Source organism: Corvus cornix, chromosome 11, assembly GCF_000738735.6.
Source record: "Corvus cornix cornix isolate S_Up_H32 chromosome 11, ASM73873v5, whole genome shotgun sequence".
Taxonomy (NCBI): Eukaryota; Metazoa; Chordata; class Aves; order Passeriformes; family Corvidae; genus Corvus; species Corvus cornix.
In genome coordinates, this window is record NC_046341.1 from 15,214,297 (window position 1) to 15,232,584 (window position 18,288).

The following is an 18,288-nucleotide window of genomic DNA, read 5'->3' on the forward strand; positions in this document are numbered from 1 at the left end:
TCCTTGCTAAAATCTCTAATCTAAAACAGGCAATCAAGCACACAGACAGTGCTTCAGAAAGCATAATCATACTTTTAAAGGGGGAAAAAAACATTTCAGCTGCAGTTAGGAAGCAGATGTGTTCCCTGAAAATGTAAAAGGTTATCAGAAGTATTAAAATAGGGAAATAGACACGGAATTCGGGAGCACCAGGGAGAGCATGTATTTTCTCCCTGTACTGCAGGGTAGGTGTGCCTTTTCCTAGGCTACCTGCTTTGTATCTGGCTCTCTGCAGAGCTGGTGTAGCGAAAGCCTTCAGAGACTGGCTTTTGCTTCCACCTTTCCCCTGAGATTGGCAGTCTTTGTCTTTTACAGGCAAGGAGCAGCCGTGTTGTGATCCTGGAACCACTGCTGCCCCGAAGAGTTAAATCATGTTGATATACAGGAAGGAAATGGAATAGACTAACTCTACTCTTTTCTTCCTACGGATTTTTCTTTTTATTCTGAAGATAGAATTACTGTTTGTAAGCATCTGAAAGTCATTAGTGGCTCTGCAGTCTGTCAGGTGCCGACGCAAAAAACTGCTGAAACTGAACGGGTTCCTGTGCGGAGTGCTGGGAATTTGTCATGTGCTGATGAGCAGTTATAATAATATATGAGCAAATCACAAGCATTCTGCAAATTAATCAAATTTTTTTTCCCCTTCTCCCTTGTCTCTGGGAGAGTGGCTTTGCCGGCAGACGTAGGTGAAGCAGTTTTACTCACAGATGGTAGCTCTGGCATCAGATGGAATTTATATAACAGTAATTCTGATTTCCTGCCAAAGTAGCACTGAAAACACCAGGGAGATTGTACAAGACAAGTCATGTGGTTTTGCTGAGGTTGTTGTGGGAAGTTTAAGGGGGGAAATCTCAAATTTTCCTCTTTGCATTTATTGTTTTAGCCTGAAGGGCCAGAAATTGTACACCATTCTGCCATCGGCGAAATCCAACACATCTTTTTTTATGAATTGCGCTGAAAGAGTGCTTCCCAGCTGTTGGAACTGCTGGCAGGGAGGGAGCCACATGACTCCTCATCCTTTCCCTTTCCATACAAGGATTAAAGAGGGGAGGGTTCAAAAGGTTGCTGCACTACATGTTGGAGTGAGGCAGGGTCTCCCTTCCCAGGAAGCAATGCCATGTTCACTTAGGTTATACTCCCTCTGGCATAACGAAACACGGGGGGGGGTGCTCAGGGCTTCGGGAAACACTGTGGTAGTGGGTCTCCCTCCTCATTAAAATGGGTGGGCTTTGAATGAGGTTAGTTGGGTAGATTAAGGCTATTAGCTGTGTCTCTGATGACATTTCCAGTTTGATCAGTAGAAAACAGACAAGTGGGGGTTTTTTTACCCATTCAGGTAAGTGCTTGGTGCACTTGTTATTTGGCTTTTGCACAGATGAAACATGCACTGATCTGATGGCAGATCCAATCCTGACTCAGAGCAGTGCAGGTCTGTTCAAGCAATGGGCTGGCAGCAAGGATGAGAGCAGAATGAGGCCCAGTGGCTTCTGGATTGGATCACGTTTTTAAAAACAAAAGCAGTCTTCCCTGGAAAAATATGACGGTGTTTTTATAATAGCCGCATATTGAGTAATGCATGGAGCATCGCAGGACTGCTGTGACACTAAAAGAAAAAAATAGAGGCAAGCAGAATGGGAGAACTTTCAGGGGCTGTTTTTAATAAAGAGGTGAATTCTTTCTGCAGTAGGAAAAATGATAAAAAGATGGCGTATCAGCTACATTATGCAACAAAGTAATGCTGCTGTGTTTTTATAATGTAAGGCACTGCCCATTTGTTTTGGTTTACGTGACTGCAGTGAAATAAGTGGATTAGACTGAAACTTTAGCATGCTTCATTGCAGCTGGTTGCAGACATCTGTCATTCCTCAGCCATACATTCTGGATCATGCCAAGAAGAAAAAGCAAAGTCTGACACCTTTCATTTTAGAGAGCCTTTTATAGAAAAGAAAAGGAGAAGGGGAGAAAGCATTTCCTTTGTGACTTGATAAAAAAGACACTTTTTTTCTGTGACAACACCAACAGCACTTTCCAGAGGGAAAGGTCCTGCAAAGTTAATGCTCAATTTACTCTTTGCAGCCCTTTAATTTTTACTGTTTGATCTCCTGGTTTGTTGAATGGGATATGATAAAAATTTGTTGTTTTATTTTTTTACAGGAATGTTAGCTATATGTACACCCACATCAGAAATGTGCCTGGTGAGAGGTGGGCTGCTCTGAGTTCCCACTCAGGCTGTGCTCGTGGTAATTCTGTGCTGTGATGGCACATAATGCAGAAGCATTGCCAATAATGAGTTGTTCTGAGAAGTCCACTCACCAAATCCCATAAACAGATAATAGTGATGTTTTAGCGGAATGATTAGTGGGGTTGTGAGCTACTCCTGGATAATTTGAAATATTAGCTATTAGTGAGCTAGATATTTATTTACTTAAAGTGTTTTGTTCTTCTTCAGTCTCTCCACTAACACGTTGCTGAAGTTAGAGAATCATGAGGTACATGACAAGTGTTAATGTGACAAAATACCATCTAAATTACCCCAGTTACATGAAAAAGCAATAACTAAAATGAAAGGAGAGCAGGGTTAGTCTAAGTGACATCATACATGCAGAAAAAAAATGTTCTAGCTTAGGGTCCTGCTTCAGCAAACATTATAGCATGTGGATAATTCCATCCCTTCCCCCCCAGGTGATTTATGGACCATGGAAGTGATGGGGAGACCTGGTATCCTTACAGGGCTGTGCACAGAGGGGCTGGTCTTTGCATGGCTCAGGCTTGTGACTGTCCAGTTTGACACCAGCTGAGGATGTAACACATCCAAATGTGGGCAGGAAAGATTTAGAAAGCTGAGTATGGGATTTTTAAAATTCCATTCTGCCAAATAAAATAAATAAACTGAAGACAGTTGCCCGGAGTGAAAGAGAAAATTCTACTGTATTTATGAATTGCTAGGCAGAATAAAGGATATTTGGTAGTAAAATACCATCACTAACAATGTCTTTCCTATTAGCTTCTGAATTGAATGTTCTCTTTACTAAAATCCCAGTGCCACCAGTACAGCATTTATTCTGGGAAATCATAGGTACATTAAATTCAAATGCAACTTCATTCAAGAAGTCGTAAATGCTCCCTGAAATAATAAATATTTACTGAGACAATTAAAAAATATGACAGAACGTTAGAGAGAAAACTTGTGAATGACCTAGTAGGAAAACTGAGATATTTTGCTCAAGGGGGTTAGAATGGGAATATAATGTTATTGAAGTGATTAAAACAAGTAAAGGAGTGAATAGACATAGCAATTAATTGAAATATGTAAGTAAAGGCAAAGGTGGGACTCTGAGCATGTAATTTTGATGATCAGAAGAACTTGGGGTTAGTTAATATTGAAGAAAAGTCTGCCACTTACCTTCAAAATGTGTTTCATTAGTTGCAGTCTACGTTGATCCCCAAAGCACCAGAGAAAGAGAAGGCTGTGAGGACTGTACCCTGCTCACTCCCTGGGCTCGGGTACCTCTCCCCTCTTGTGTGGAGTGGCCCAGGCTGCAGAGGTGAAGGGACACATCAAGGTTTGGGAGAACAGGAATTGGTACCAGGGGGGAAGAAATGGCTGGAAATGAAAGCTTGGCCAAAACCACAAGCTGCTGTGAGTTTAGGATTATGAGAAGGATTATGATTTCTGTAACCATTGCCATTATGACTTTAGTCAGAGTTGGCCTGCTTGTTACAACAGGTATCTAGTGCCCTTGATAAGAACTCTGTCCTCTACTTATGTGTATAATCCAAAGTAAATAGATATGAAAAATTAAATGTAATTAAATTTCCCAAAGCATGGGACAATGATAGTCTGGCATTTCAAGCTCAATCAATGACAGCATTCCCACTAACCTCGTTTGGAGCCCGCTGAGGCTCCAGGCTCGTAACTCATGTTTGTCATGTCAGAACCTGAACTGGTGCCACAGTGCACAGGACACTGTGTGTGCACCCACCAGCAGTGGTCTGAGACACACAGGTCCAGAGAAAGAGCAGTCTTCCGCCTTTATCTCAGAATTTTAGCTTTACAGGGTTCCCATAAAGTTTAATATTTGTTTAGGAGAACCTTTTCAGCTATTCTGCTGAGGTTTTTCCTTTCTTCCAAGAAGACATCCATTTCCCTTCTAAATCAAAAGTTCCTGTGTGAATATCTTCTTCTGAAAAAGAAACAAATTCTGTGCTGAGTGGCTGGAGTTGATTAATTCTGTTGTTTTACCAACTCTGCAAGAAATGGGAAATGTTTTTTTTCCCAGGACTTGCAAGTCTCTATTACACCATCAGTGATTTCACTGGCCATTTCCTAGTTCCCTTGTATTTAGTGCAGTACAGATGGCTAACAAGTTCCTCACTCTACCTCCAAATAATTATCATTTCCATATTTTACATAACAAAGGTAAAAAATGTTAAAGTAGTGATATTTTCCATAATTTTGTGAGTGATTCTTTCAGTAAGGTAAAACCATGTCTATGAAGGACAATAGAATTCTCTTTGTCAGGAGTGCCCAGGTGACTGTTAACCTCTATGTCAGACCAACCTGCACTTGGCTGTTTTACATAGCAGAGCTGCTTTGTTGGTGGTTTTTACTTCTTTTGCTTTTAAAGGAAACTTTAGGGTGTGATAATTAGTGATTGTAACCTTCTGAGACAGGAATTGAATAGTTACTACGAGGGAAGTTTTTATTTAAGGGAGAATGTGTGAAATTAACATAATATTTTACTGATACATATTAAAGGCAAAGTGTAGCACCAACTTTTGCTTTTCTGTCATCATTAAACATTTTAGTGCACTCAACAGCAAGCTGAAATACCTATTTGGAAACACCAAGCACTGTATAAGACACTAACTTAAGAGCAGACTCCAGCTTTGATTACGTTTCAGAAAAGCCATATAGGTATCTGAGGGTTGAATTCAATCTAATGATTGCAGGTTTTTTGTTCAAGTAAAAATCTTTGATACAAATTAATTACAGATTACAGATTAGTCTTTTTATTCTCTAGCTCTTCTGCAACCAGTGATGGTTCAGTGAATCTCCACCCTGCCCGTGCACTGCATGTCCATCTCTGCAGGACAGCAGGACTGCAGTGTCACGTGCTGGCATTGGGATGGCTGCTGACCTTGGCATGTTTGTTTTTTTTTTTTCCAGACATCCTTAATGCATTTATTTAGGGTCAGGCTGGTGGACATATTTTGTCATGGGTGTTCATCCCAAAGTTATCCTCCCCTAATTAAGATCTTCACAGTAACTCACAGCAAGAGAAAGGCTCTTCCAAAAGGCAGTGCACGTGCTGGGACCTGAGCTGCTCCTGGGAGTGCTCAGTATTAGTGAGGGGGATTTAAGTAACTAGACTGGTGCCATGAGCAATTAATCTGGCTACCGCTAAGGACTCTTTGCACAATTGAGCCTGGTAAGGAAGGAATTCAGCTGAATGGAGGGTGATCAGGGGGCTTTAGACATCCCAATGGAAACATGTAACCCAAAGCTTTAGCCTTGGTAGCTGGAAATGTTCCCTAGCCTTCCTAAAATCCAGATATATTTCTGCATTTTTTTTGTATGCAGCTCTAGACAAAATCATCAAAAAAGCCTCAGATAAGGCTTTTTGAGTTTATGACTTTTCTTGGTCAACATGAAATAGAATTTTTACTTTTTTTTTTTTTTTTTTTTCAATCCAAGAAACATATAAACTTCACAGAATATTGAAATTTTCCCAGAAGATCATCTTGGTTGGTCTTGGGCCTGTGTGTAAATAAACATATACTTTTCAATTGTTTTATAAAAACTTTTATTACAGATATGAACCTGATTTGGTGTACTTTAATCTGTCTGGTATTTTGGGAATTTCATAAAATGCTTATTTTGAGACCAATAAAGTGGAATGGCTCAATCAGAGCCATTATTGTCTATTGGACAAATATATTTATTCAGCATTTTCCCATCCATACTGTTATGCTCCAGATCCGAATGGCTGCTTTAGAGCCATTCTGCTCTCTTGGGTAATGCATACAGTACTTGGGATGTTTGCCGTGGATAGGAAATGTATTTATGAAAATTTATACGTTAAAAAAAGGAAATTGCACTAGCCAAGATTTAAATGAAAATAGTTTTCCCTTTGCAAATGCTTGTTATTATGCTCTAATATACTTTCAAATGGCAGTGTTCACCAAGATGCCTGGGACCTGGAGGCTGTGGTCTGAGAGAGACAGGAGTTCAGCCCAGCAGTCACTGCCAGAGAACTGGAGATGCTCAAAAAGCCTCTCTTCTTACACAGAAAGCACTCGGCCATCGTTGCCTGCTGTTAGTTCTTCATCTGCTTAGAGATCATTGTACCTCAAATACAAGCTTGTGTGGGGAAAAAGGATTCAAAGCAGCTCTTCCTGGGGAGGTGTGGGCTCACTGAAGGTGTGAGTGCAGGCTTTGCTGGGCATCAGATGTGTGATTACATGGACCATTCCACCAGCAACGTTGTGGGACAGAGCATCCCGGTGCAGCAGGCAGTGCCCATCCATCGTGAGCCACTGCAGCCGGTCCTGCACCATTGCCCGGGCCTGGCCAGAGCTAGCCCTGGCTGTGTGGGATTGCTACATCATCCCAGGAAGTCAAGTCCAGATCTTCAATGTCCAACGCCCCAGCTAAAGAGATTTGTTTCTGAGAAATTCAAGCCTTTGAGGCTTTTTCAAATATCTGTTTGCGAGGGAATAATTTGTTTTAAAGAGGTAATTGCTGTTATTTTTGATTTTCACCAAAAGGATATTCTTAAACCAGGCAAAGAAATCTGAAATGAGTTTGCTGTATTGCATCTCAGTAAGTGCTATAGCCATTGGCCATCTAAGGAAAAACATTCTGTCAGATAATCATGGCCATTTTTGCATTTTAAGGGAACAAATGTCATATCTAAGAAACACATTTTATTCAGAGCTTAATTATAATTTATAGTACATTGCACAGCATTTGTTTTCTGTTCATCATGTTATTGCTCTTCTGCCTTTCCCCTAGATTTATGCATTAAATCGTGTGTGTGTGTGTCTGTATGCGTGTATCTGTGTATATATGTACACATATGCAATATAATACAAAGTGGTGCAGTGGGGACAACAGACGGCTTGTGTGTGATGTATTATTGGCATTTTTCTTTCAAATTACCATTTTCTTGCTGCTTTGGGAGAAAGCCATGATTTTGCTGTGATTAGTACACTTTTAACAATCTGGAATAAATTCCTGATCTTATTCATGTGACTAGTTCAATGCCCATTTTTACATTTTAGTGCAAACCCCCACATATGTGCCTGTAATACCACAAAAATAAGATGTTTCTTTGTGGAAATTTTATAGAATTTGGATGCCGATCAAATATTTTTAGAAGTGGAGAATTAATGCGGCTTGACCATGTAAATGATTTTTTTAATGAAAAAGACTTTAGTATTCATCACTCCTTCTCTCTCTCGTTTGTGTATTCCTTTGCGCTAATCTTAAATAATGGATCTATATCAAAGTTAATAAATTAGTAACTATTAGCAGTGTTTGGATTACAGTGAGTAACCCAGTGCCACTTCATTGACATTGACTTTTTATGTGTTCCAATAATACATTTTGAGTTTTAAAGATTAGACAAAGCAAAATAGGGTTTGGCATGTACTTGAATCTGTAACAACTCTTGGCCAATGGCTTTGTTTAAATCCAAGACCCCTACTTGAGATAAACTTTCATTCAAGTGGCCCTAAACCCCAGACTGAGATCCATGTCTTTCTCAAAACCTACAGTTTCTGACTGTTCAGCTGATGCACCATGTAGGGCTGCATCAGTCATGCCATGTTATGAAACCTAACGCGATGTGACTGATGCAGCCTGACATGAAGTGTCATAAAGCAACATATCACATCACAAACTTGAAAGAGAAGAAAACAAACTTTACTTCTTTTTTTTCTCAAAGCCTAAATTAATGAAGCAGCATATATTTTTAAAAAGGTGAACTAGTTTCAAACACCAAGGGATTTTTCTTAATATGGGCCTGCGGAAAACTTCTCTATCCTGGCCAGAAGGTATCTCTTATGCACACTCCTTATGCTCCCTAAAATTCAGTCAAAACTGGAGAAGATGATGAGCCTGAGTCACCACAGCACTGCCACCCTTGCTGGGTGTGATCCTGGGAGGTTTAGGTCACTTTTAGAGGAGAGGCTCCAGCAGGTGCTGGAAGTGATCACCCCTCCTGGGGAAATCCACACATGCTAAAAGTGTTCTTTGAGTCCAGCCATCACTGTTGTCAGTTTAGCTAATTTTGATTATTATTTTCTGCTGTTCCACTTCCTTAGACCGTCAGCTTCCATCCAGAGGTTTGCAAAGTCTCTTCACGTGCTCAGTCACAGACTTGATAGAACATTGCTCCACAAAAGGATTATTTCAGCTGCAAACAATGTATTGTCCTCTATTCTCAATTTTTGATCAGAGAAAGATGCACACCACAGTTTGCCCCCCTGGTCCACCCACCTTTAGTCTAATTACTTTTTCTACAATTGCAATGCATATCACATAATCTCCTGAACTATCAAGAAGGTTCCTTTCTTCTTTTCTTTCTCTTTTATGTTTTTTTTTCTGAAGGGCTTTCATATAATTTTATTGGGAAATATATAGTGGGTAAAATATATATGAACTATAGCTTGCTAAGAAAGGACCTACCAACCACTGCTAGATAAAACATTATAAATTTATTGCTAACTTATCTGGGAAGGGTTATTTTAAGAGCCCGCTGCCCACAAAAAGTTTTGGAGCTAAAATTAATGAATGGGGATACCTAAGAGAAATGGGAATTTTCCTTCACCCCTTAGATACAAGCAAATTGCAGATATTGTTATCTTTGCAAGCAAGAATAATCTCTACTTTTTGTACTACTTCTGCTGTAAACAATGTACCGCTTGCTTTCCTATGACCCTCACTCTGTATACATATTTATATATTATTCATATCGGATTAAAAATGAATGTGCTCTTTACCACAGTTGTACTGCATAGTGACAATACAAATTAACTTATTGTGTACTTACTTTTCACAAGGCAGTGATGTGAAATTTTGATGGCCTGAAAAAGTAAGTCGTGGGGTAAGCAATGCAGAACTGAATCCTTGTAGGTGCACTTTATATTGTCTGATTTATTAAAGTGAGTTGAATTAATAAATTACATTCTCTGCATGGAATTTTGAACAGAGGTTTGAACTTGCTTCAGTGGTGGGAAAAAAGAGTTTGCTTTTAGTTTGGTGCATGTGAGGTGATTAGCTCCAGCCATGCTTTGTGCATTCCTTGCCTAGAATTTGTTCTTTGCAGGAAAGAACTAGGATGGCTGTTTATTAAGAGCTGCTTGTGGGTAAAGCATTAAGAGCTGAGTGGTGAGATCATAGAATCACGGAGTGGCTTGGGTGGGAAGGGACACTAAAAATCATCTTGTTCCAACCCTCCTTCTGTGGGCAGAGACACCTTCCACTAGACCAGGTTGCTCCAAGCCCCATCCAACCCTGCCTTGAACACTTCCAGGGATGGGGCAGCCCCAGCTTCTCTGTGCCAGGGCCTCCCCACCCTCACAGGGAAGAATTTTTTCCTAATATCCAACCTAAACCTGCTGTCAGTTTGAAGCCATTCCCCCTTGTCCTGTCACTCTAGGTCCTTGTCAGTAGTCCATGTCCATCTCTCTTGTCAGCCCCTTCAGGAACTGAAAGACCACTATTAGGTGACCCATGAGCCTCCTCTTTTTCAGGCTGAACCATCCCAGTTCTCTCACCCTTTCCTCATAAAAAAGGTTCTCCATCCCTCTGATCATCTTGGTGCCTCCTCTGGACTCGCTCCAACAGCTCCATGTCCTTCCTGTGCTGGAGGCATAACATGCATAAACACACACGTTGGAGATTTGGGAGGGTGGTCACACTTCTGGCAGTCTTCAGCTTATGAAAAGCAAAGAGTGATGGGGAGCTTTCCATCCCCGAGGAAGGAAACAAGGCTGTATTCCTGGGGCAAGGCCTTAGGAAACCGGGTGTCTTTCCTCTGGGTAGCAAGCAGCATGTTTTGGGGGACTCAGCCTTCAGGTGGTGGTGTTGATGTTACAGTAAAAATGGTGAGTTCTTTTAGCAGCCCAGAGCACTAATGCTGGCTCAGGTGAATTGACTCTGCTACAGAGATGCTCATGCTCCTATGCCAGCAGCTGCCCATGCTCCCATCTCTGCTGGGAGGACCATGGCAGCATTTCCTCTCCAGTACAGGTAGCATCAGACCAGTGCACAACAGGTGTCTATTTGTTTAGCTGTTAAATTCCCACCTATAACCATGGGCAGAGGGTCCAGCCCCTTTCCCCATTGCAGGAAGCATAATTCTCCTCCTCTGCTGCCCCAGAACCTGTTTTGTGCCTGCTAAGTAGTACCACAGCAGCAAGGGAAAATGTGCTCTTCAAATGTGGAGATAGGGTATTGTTTTTCACTTATCCTGGCTTTATGTAGATGGTCTGGCACATTTATTTCTTCATTTATTTGAGCAAATTAAAGCAAGCTAAGCGCATTTGACCTCAGATGGTCCTGGTTTAAGTTAATTTGAGAGACAAAACTCATAAAGTTCCAGTAAAACACATCAACAACTTCCCAGCATAGGTTGAAATGTGATTGTTGAAACATAAACTCCAAAACCAGATACAGCATGGAGATTTGAAGTCACAATAATCTGAAAAATATAGGAGAGAATATTGATAGCATTACTGAGAAGTGATATCTTTCATTCATGCCTTTGTTACACAGTCGATTGCTGTTTTATCCACAAGAAGTGCATCTATCAGATTTTGTGCATTAACATTCCTTTTCTAATCTAGCTCGGACATTTTATTTTAAAGCTGATGATAACCTTGGGCCCTGGTCCAGCAAACACTTATATGTTCACGTATCTTTACTCACAGGAGTAATCTCACTGGAGTAAATGTTTGCAGGTTTGAGACCTTGGCTATCTCAATCCATTATTTCTTTCCATTAAAAAGTAATCTGTGCGATTGAAATAAAACATACAATTCTTTACCCAGAAACCCACCCAAAGACAAAGTGTGTTTATTAGACGAAGGGTCTGCACATTGTCATCCTTGAATTGCACTTCAATAAAAAAGATAATTAACAAATGTAAAAGAAGACAGTTTTGTACACGCGGTATTTACAAGAGTTTGGTTTGGATCATGGGCTGAAGGATTTACAGCTGGGGCTGAGGAGGGAGATGGATTAGCTGTACTGCTCTGGAAATCCAGAGAATTTTTTAAATGCAGTTTCTTTAATGAAGAAGAGCACAGATTTCTTGTTTTCACTGAGGCCACTGAGCAATGCCCCTCCCAGTAGGAGAGGGCTCCAGAGTCTCCCATTTGTCCAGGCTGTGCAATGTCCTTGGGCTAAAGCAAAAACTAACCCTGCTGTCGTCTGTCCCGCAGGTCACCGGCCTTTCCAGTGCAGATACTGCCCCTACAGTGCCTCTCAGAAGGGAAATCTGAAGACCCACGTGCTCTGTGTCCACCGCATGCCCTTCGACAACAGCCAGTACCCCGACCGCAGGTTCAAGCGCTCCAGAGTCGACTCCGAAGCTTCTGGGAATTTGGAGGAGCCGGCGGCTGCCAAGGCAGGGAGCTCGGCAGAGCCGTCGGAGGAGGGCAGCAAGGCCCAGGAGTGATGCCCAGTGGGTCCTTCCCTGCTCTGCTGTAGCCTTCTGCCCTGGCTTTGGACACGTGGTTGGTGAGGGCTGGCTTAAACCACTTTCAAGGAAAGGGATGGCATGCAAGTTCCCAGAAGCATCCAGAATGCTGAAAACATTTAAATATATCTATATGTATATGTACTCACACATGCACATATATATATATATATTTACAGACACAGAGATATCCAGTCATACCCACATTGAATATATATCTACATACACACACACACACAAAATACACACATTCCATACGTGTGTGTATGTGTGTAAATATATATATTACACATGAAAAATAAATTTCCAGCCCTTGAAAATGGCTGCTAAACAGTTACCTGGCAACAAGTACTTCCAAACAACGTAGGTGGGATAATAAAGTGATTTAAAAATGTTAGGAGGTCGTTAGTTATTTAAAAACCAGGGCCGTTTCAAACTTAAAAGTGGTCTTTGTCCAAAAATAATGCTCTTAACAGAAAAATGATACCCTCTAAACGATTTAGTGTTGCCTTGAAGATTGAGGGGCTGTGTTTTCATTGTTGAAAACACCTTTATAATATGACACCAGCTGCTGTCATTTGCCTAGCATAGTAATGAGATGTCTTGGTAGACTGCCATGGTGCCAGTCTGACTGGAGCTGTCATTGCAGAGAAAATCAATTCAAGTGGTGTTGCAACTGCAGTGTAGGAGAAACCTTAGACGGCCCATAAGCTGGGGTCAGTACTGACCTATTCTGAAAAGTATTGTGATATTACATTTTCTTTTTTTTTTTTTTTTAATATACAGCCAAATGAATCAATGGTTAGAAAAAAAATCTGCAGCCTGATGTGTGATTGCAGATTTGAAATGTAATTCCATTTTTTGTAATCATCTTGCAGTATTGAGGGAAATGCTTTTATTCTTTTTTTTTCCTTGTTGAAGAAGTAAGTTGCTATAAACGTAGAATTACAATATATAGAAATAATGTTTAGTGAAACTAGTCAGCCTTATCTATAGAAGGTGCTGGTGAGAAACAGAATTTTATTACATAGGAGGTTGATAATTTTTTTCTTCTGTTCTTTACTTGTCCTATTGGGGTTTTTTTCAAACTTCCTTTCAACCCCCCCTTTTTTTTTTATATTTTTTTAAATTTTTTTTTATTTTACACTTGAATGAAGGATTCCCTGGTCATGGTTAATTTTCATGTATTAGTTTTTGTATGTATTACAGACATAGTGCAGAAGTTTCTTCTGGAGCAAGCCCTTATAAAGTAGCTTGACCTAAAATATGAATCCAAACTTTCTGCTCTTTGTCTCTAATGAAAAAAAGTGTTTTAGATGATATTGCTTTGGTTTTGTAAAACAAATGTGTTCTATATTTTTGCAGATTTTAGCTTTTTTACTGATTGGATGCTCCAAATTTAGTAAGGTCTTTGTCACATAGGAAGCTTTTGAGAGACTATAACAAACCACATAAAAAATGTAAGAAAAATAACTAAAGGTTTATTCTGAAATTCTCTGAATGGCATAAAATTTTATCCTTCTAATGTATTTCCTTTGATAGAAGCAAAATTGGTGCTGTTTATCGTGATGGTACAGAAGTATTAACTTCTTCTAAAGCAAAATCATCCAGACTTAAAAAAAAAAAAAGAAAAAAGTTAAAAAAAAAGTCAATATTTCTTTGCAGGCTGGGAGCACAGAGTAAAACCCCAGGGCCTTAAAACTTCAGCTCTGCCTAAAGCAGTTTACAAAAAATACTAAACTGCAATCAATGTAAATAAAATTCTTAGCGCTACCCTGAGACTGGAAAAAAAATCTCAGGCTAATAAGGAATACGGTTTGCATATGCTGTCGGAAAGGATGTCATCCAACTGAAGTTTCAGTTTAAATGAGGTCACTGTGTAACTTGGACCCATCTGGCACAGAGCAAGCTGCTTTTCTTGTTTTTCTAGTATAGTTCTCACTGCCTTACTTAAATCGAGTTGATAAACTTAATGCAACTGTTTCTATGATCCTAGATAAAGGATTGAAATGTTATTGAACCTTTCTGACTGTAGTAAGCTTTAGGATTTTAACTGCACTACTGTGTTTGGTGACTGTGTCAGTCGCTTGCTTTGTGTGTTTGCGCCGCCTTGGTATCTTAGCAAAAAAAAAAAAAAAAAGAAAAAAGAGAAAAAAAAAACAAAACCACCCCCCACATTCCATTTCTTGCACTTTTTGAGCTCTTTCAGTATTCTTTTGTGTCTTCTGAGCATCTTCAGATACGACAGGCAATAATTCTGTTTGTGACACTGGAAACATCTCCCGCTCCTTGTGATGTGTGTGTTGATTCCATTTGGTCGGGTGCTACTGTCCCTATCCTCCCCTCTGACATAGCCCTTTTTTCCAGAACATTTGTAACTTGTAATACAAACAAGTGACAGCAGCAGTGATGCATTGTCAGTTTCTGAATATCATCATGCTTCTCATATCTAAACATGTCAAGTTTTTTCTCTGTAACTTCTGTAGTCTGTGATACTGGTCATAATACTGTCTACATTCCTACACAAAGAAAAATTTCTATCTTGGAGGAAATCTGAGATCAATAGAGTAGAGGATTTTGTTGCTATGCTTGTAACAATTAGAAAACTTTGTATTTAAAGTTTATTCTTGGTCATTATTTATTATTATAATACATCAGTTGACAGAACTTTATTCTGGTATAGAAGTATTAAAAGTTGTTTTTTCAGCAATGACTGTTTTCTTTCTGCTGTTAGAATAAAAATGTCTTTGAAGCAGTACAGTTTTATCCAGTGTTTTACGCAATAAAACCTCTACCTCTGAAAAAAAAAAGTTTTCCTACTTGCTTATGTTTATTAGGAACAGTTAAAACATTATTTTCTTCAGCTTTTTCAGATTTAAAAAGAAAAAAAAAATAATGCCAGTAAATTCACAGTTGTTAGGCAGTTACTGGAGTGTATTATGCTGGGTGTGTGTGCTCAGTCCACTTATTAATCTGAACAAATCTATATACAATATATACAGATATATATTATATATATTGTGCTTAATTAAAAGACTGTGGAAATCTGTTTTAGCATGTAGTAATAATTGTTTTATATACTACTACTTATGTACTATAGAAAAAGTCTTGGGGTCTATCAAGCTTTGATTTGAAAGTGTTTGAAGTGTGTATCATACACTATGATGTATAAAGTCATGTTTTCACATTAAAAAAGATTGTTTGTATAGATCATATATTTGCCTTTAGAAAATTGTGAGGTTTATTGTTATGGTGCATGTTAAAAAAGCTGCTCACACTTCAAAGAATGTACAAGAGCAAGAGTGCTCCCATTCTCCTGGGCGAATCTTTATTCTTCCCCTTTAAGGTTTTATCTGCACATTTGAAAGCAAATAAATTAAAGGATTTTTCACTTAGAAAAGTAAGGATGATTAACATCAAAAAAGAGATGCACCAAATCTGAGAAACTACAGCAAGTATGGGGAGGAGAGAGGAACATGGCCTTGCTCCAAAAAAAGCTGAGAAAACAAACATATTTAGAAAAGAGAAATTTTAATACTAAATTAAGCCAGTCATACCCACAATAATAAAGATATATTCTAGCTTGGATTCTCCAATAGAAAAAGGTACAAAAATTGTCAGAAGGGTTAAGAATTACAAGCATAAAATCATAGAAATTCAGCTATTCAGTCGCTGAAGCTCACAGTACTGGTGAACTGGTAGAGTGTCTGTGCAGCAAGGGGAGTCACGGAGCTGGTGCCAAATTCACTGGTCTGTGGGTAAATGCCACAGGTCTCTTCATCCACAGAGAATAAAATCTGCAATGCATCAAATTTTAATCAAAATCCAAGAAGTTAATGAAATTTTTTTTTGTGTCACACCCTCTCTTGGGGGGAACAACCCTTCCTAGGCACAAAATGGTAGCATGTAAAAATGTGTCTTGAGGACAGATGAGCTCCAGGCTCAGAGCTGAACTCTGCCTCACAACAGGTTCATTGTCCTTTCAGGTAATTGCTGTGCCCTGGATCCAGGGAAAAAGAGATGTCTAGGGACAGAGCGGTGGGAGGGGTGTCTCCCAAAGATTTTCCTGCCTGGTTTCAGTAGACAATAAATTAAAATGTGAAAACCTGATTAAGGAGCAATGACCATCTCATTGCACCTCCATGGAAATGCTTACAAACACAGTCTCCTTTATGGCCCTGGATTTCTGCTGGGAACAGTGCATTACACAGTACATATATCCTCTAGGAAATCTAAAAATGACCACTGGGCCCATGTACTGCAAAGTGTGGGGTTGCATCACCTGCAAAGGCAGGTGGGAAGAAGGTCTGAAAGAGGAAGGGGTTGTCTCACTGAAGTCTGTGGGGTTTTATTTCCCACAGCTGACGGGCAGCCTTCCTCACACAGATGCTGGGTGTCCTGACAAGAGTCTTTCCACCTAATATCAGAAGGCTGTTCCCAGCTCTACGATAATGTTTCTTGCTGAAACTTTATAAGGACTTTAAGACCTCTATCTATTGTAATTTGGGAATTGAATATTTACCCTGTTTAACATCTGTATTGTAACAGTATATATAGAAACCTCACCTTGTGTATTGTAAGCATGCTCCCAGTGAAATTATTCATAACTATTGTGATTATCATTTCTGGATATCGCTGCTTGGCATGATCCACCACAGTATGTTTCCGTCGGGAAGCCCGGGGAGGGGGAGGAGGGAGAATAAAGCTGTGGTGTAATGTCATACTAGAAATCTCACCCAGGTGAGTGTTGTAGGTGCTGTGAAAAGTTCCGTGGCTCCTCACCTGTTGGTGTTGTTCAGGGTATTGTTTGGGGGCTTTTTGTTGTGGTATTTTTGCTTTTTAACCAAAGCTTCTCAGTGAATAGGGAAATCACAGGAAAAGAGGAAGAAGAAAATTTAAATGATCCCAGAGTGAACTGTTTTGCTGTTAATACAGAAATACAGAGCAAGACACATTTAATGGGCTCTATTTTTTATTATACTATGCTGAATAATTAAGTTTGAGGCTAAGTGTCACATAGATTTATCTTTTAATTAAAAAAGCATGGTTCACGCGTATTTGAGTGGTAGTCCAAATAAATGCAATATAGAAATTTATGTTTGTTTATCTAGGTGTTAATTACCTAGAGATTGTTCTGGATTACTTCTTTTTATAAAGTGTCATAGGCTCATGTCACAAGTAATAAAGCTTAACAGTGGAACCTTATCAATTTGCTAACTATAACGCTAGTGTGACCTGGAGGAAAGGGAAAAAAAAAACAACTTTGGAAAATGTTCTCTGCGTGCACCACATTCAACACATAAAAACCACGCAGTGAACAAAGCAATCATTTTTAAAACGTTCTCATAAGTAAAAGTACAAATATATCTTCAGTGTTTTACAGCCCTTCATACATGTAATTATTTATATAACACACTGTTATTTATGCCCGTGTACTACATGTTGTGCAAAGACAGACATGGTAAGCAACAAAACGTCCTTTACCTGGTGGGCAAGCAATTCATTTAATGTACAAAGTAACACTTACAAAGACTGAACATCATATTTAAAGCAAGATGTAGCAGATGTAATTTTCTTAATATTTTAAGGGTTTTACAGTGTTTCTTGCAACCAAGCAGACTGGGAAGGCAAACTGAAGGCTAAAGATAAAAGATCACGCACTTCATTGGCACAGAGGGAAAAATTGTGCACAGATGTAAATTGTTCATCACATTCTCTGTCAGTCTGGTTTTTTCTTTGTTTATGACTAGAATTTATATTCCTGATCCACCAAGCCTCGTGGAAGGATGCTGAGTGCAGGCAGAGAAGCCAAACTCGATGCACTCACAAGCTGAAGGGCTCTCCACTGCTGGTATAAATCAAATGCCATCCACTGTATCACCCCAGGGGGAGATCTGCCCCAGGATTTGGAAGACTAAGAATTTTTTTCTTTTTTATCATAGGTGCAAACACTCCCCTCTTTGGGGTCAATTATTTATGCTTTTCCTAGAATTTTGAGGATTTGAAACAATACCAGCCCTCTATGGCCCTGCATTTTGCAACAGATGTACCTGACAACGTTCCCTTACTGATATTGCAAAAAAATACATGAAATCACCATGCTCCAAGTCAGTAAATCTTACTTGTTTTGCACAGTATGAAGAAGGCTGGAAAAAAGTGTTTCTTCTATTTATTACACATCAATTATTTGTGCAGACAGACACCTCAAGCTTTGCCTCATCTGCAGACTGTAGTAGCAGGTAAGTTACATCACGATAGATGAGGTTGAAGGAAAATTTGATCTTTAAAAAAGCTGCTGAACATGGGATTATGAGCAAAAACTGAAATGTTTTAAATTTTAAAGGACCGAAAGTGATAATCGTGTTTATATATACGTAATGACTTTGTGTGTGTATACACAAACATATGCAACCTGTAGGGGTTTTTTTTAATAATAAGGAATCTTATTTAACCCCTTAACTCCAAAATAAGTGATTTTCCGCACCATATAAAAGCCAAGTAGTGGATATGCAGCATTTCTGATCATCAGCAAGTTACT

The 18,288-nt window shown here is 39.4% G+C and overlaps 1 protein-coding gene across 9 annotated transcripts in view; it reads left to right on the forward strand.

Moving 5' to 3' along the window:
- Positions 1–14,965, forward strand: part of ZNF536 (zinc finger protein 536) — a 344,627-nt gene extending 329,662 nt beyond the window's left edge. For all 9 annotated transcript variants that reach the window (XM_039558356.1, XM_039558359.1, XM_039558354.1 and 6 more), the window contains one exon: positions 11,494–14,965. In XM_039558356.1, the coding sequence (XP_039414290.1) occupies positions 11,494–11,729 (236 nt within the window). In that variant the 3' untranslated portion in view covers positions 11,730–14,965. The remainder of the gene's footprint in view (positions 1–11,493) is intronic.
- The last annotated feature ends 3,323 nt before the right edge of the window (positions 14,966–18,288 follow it).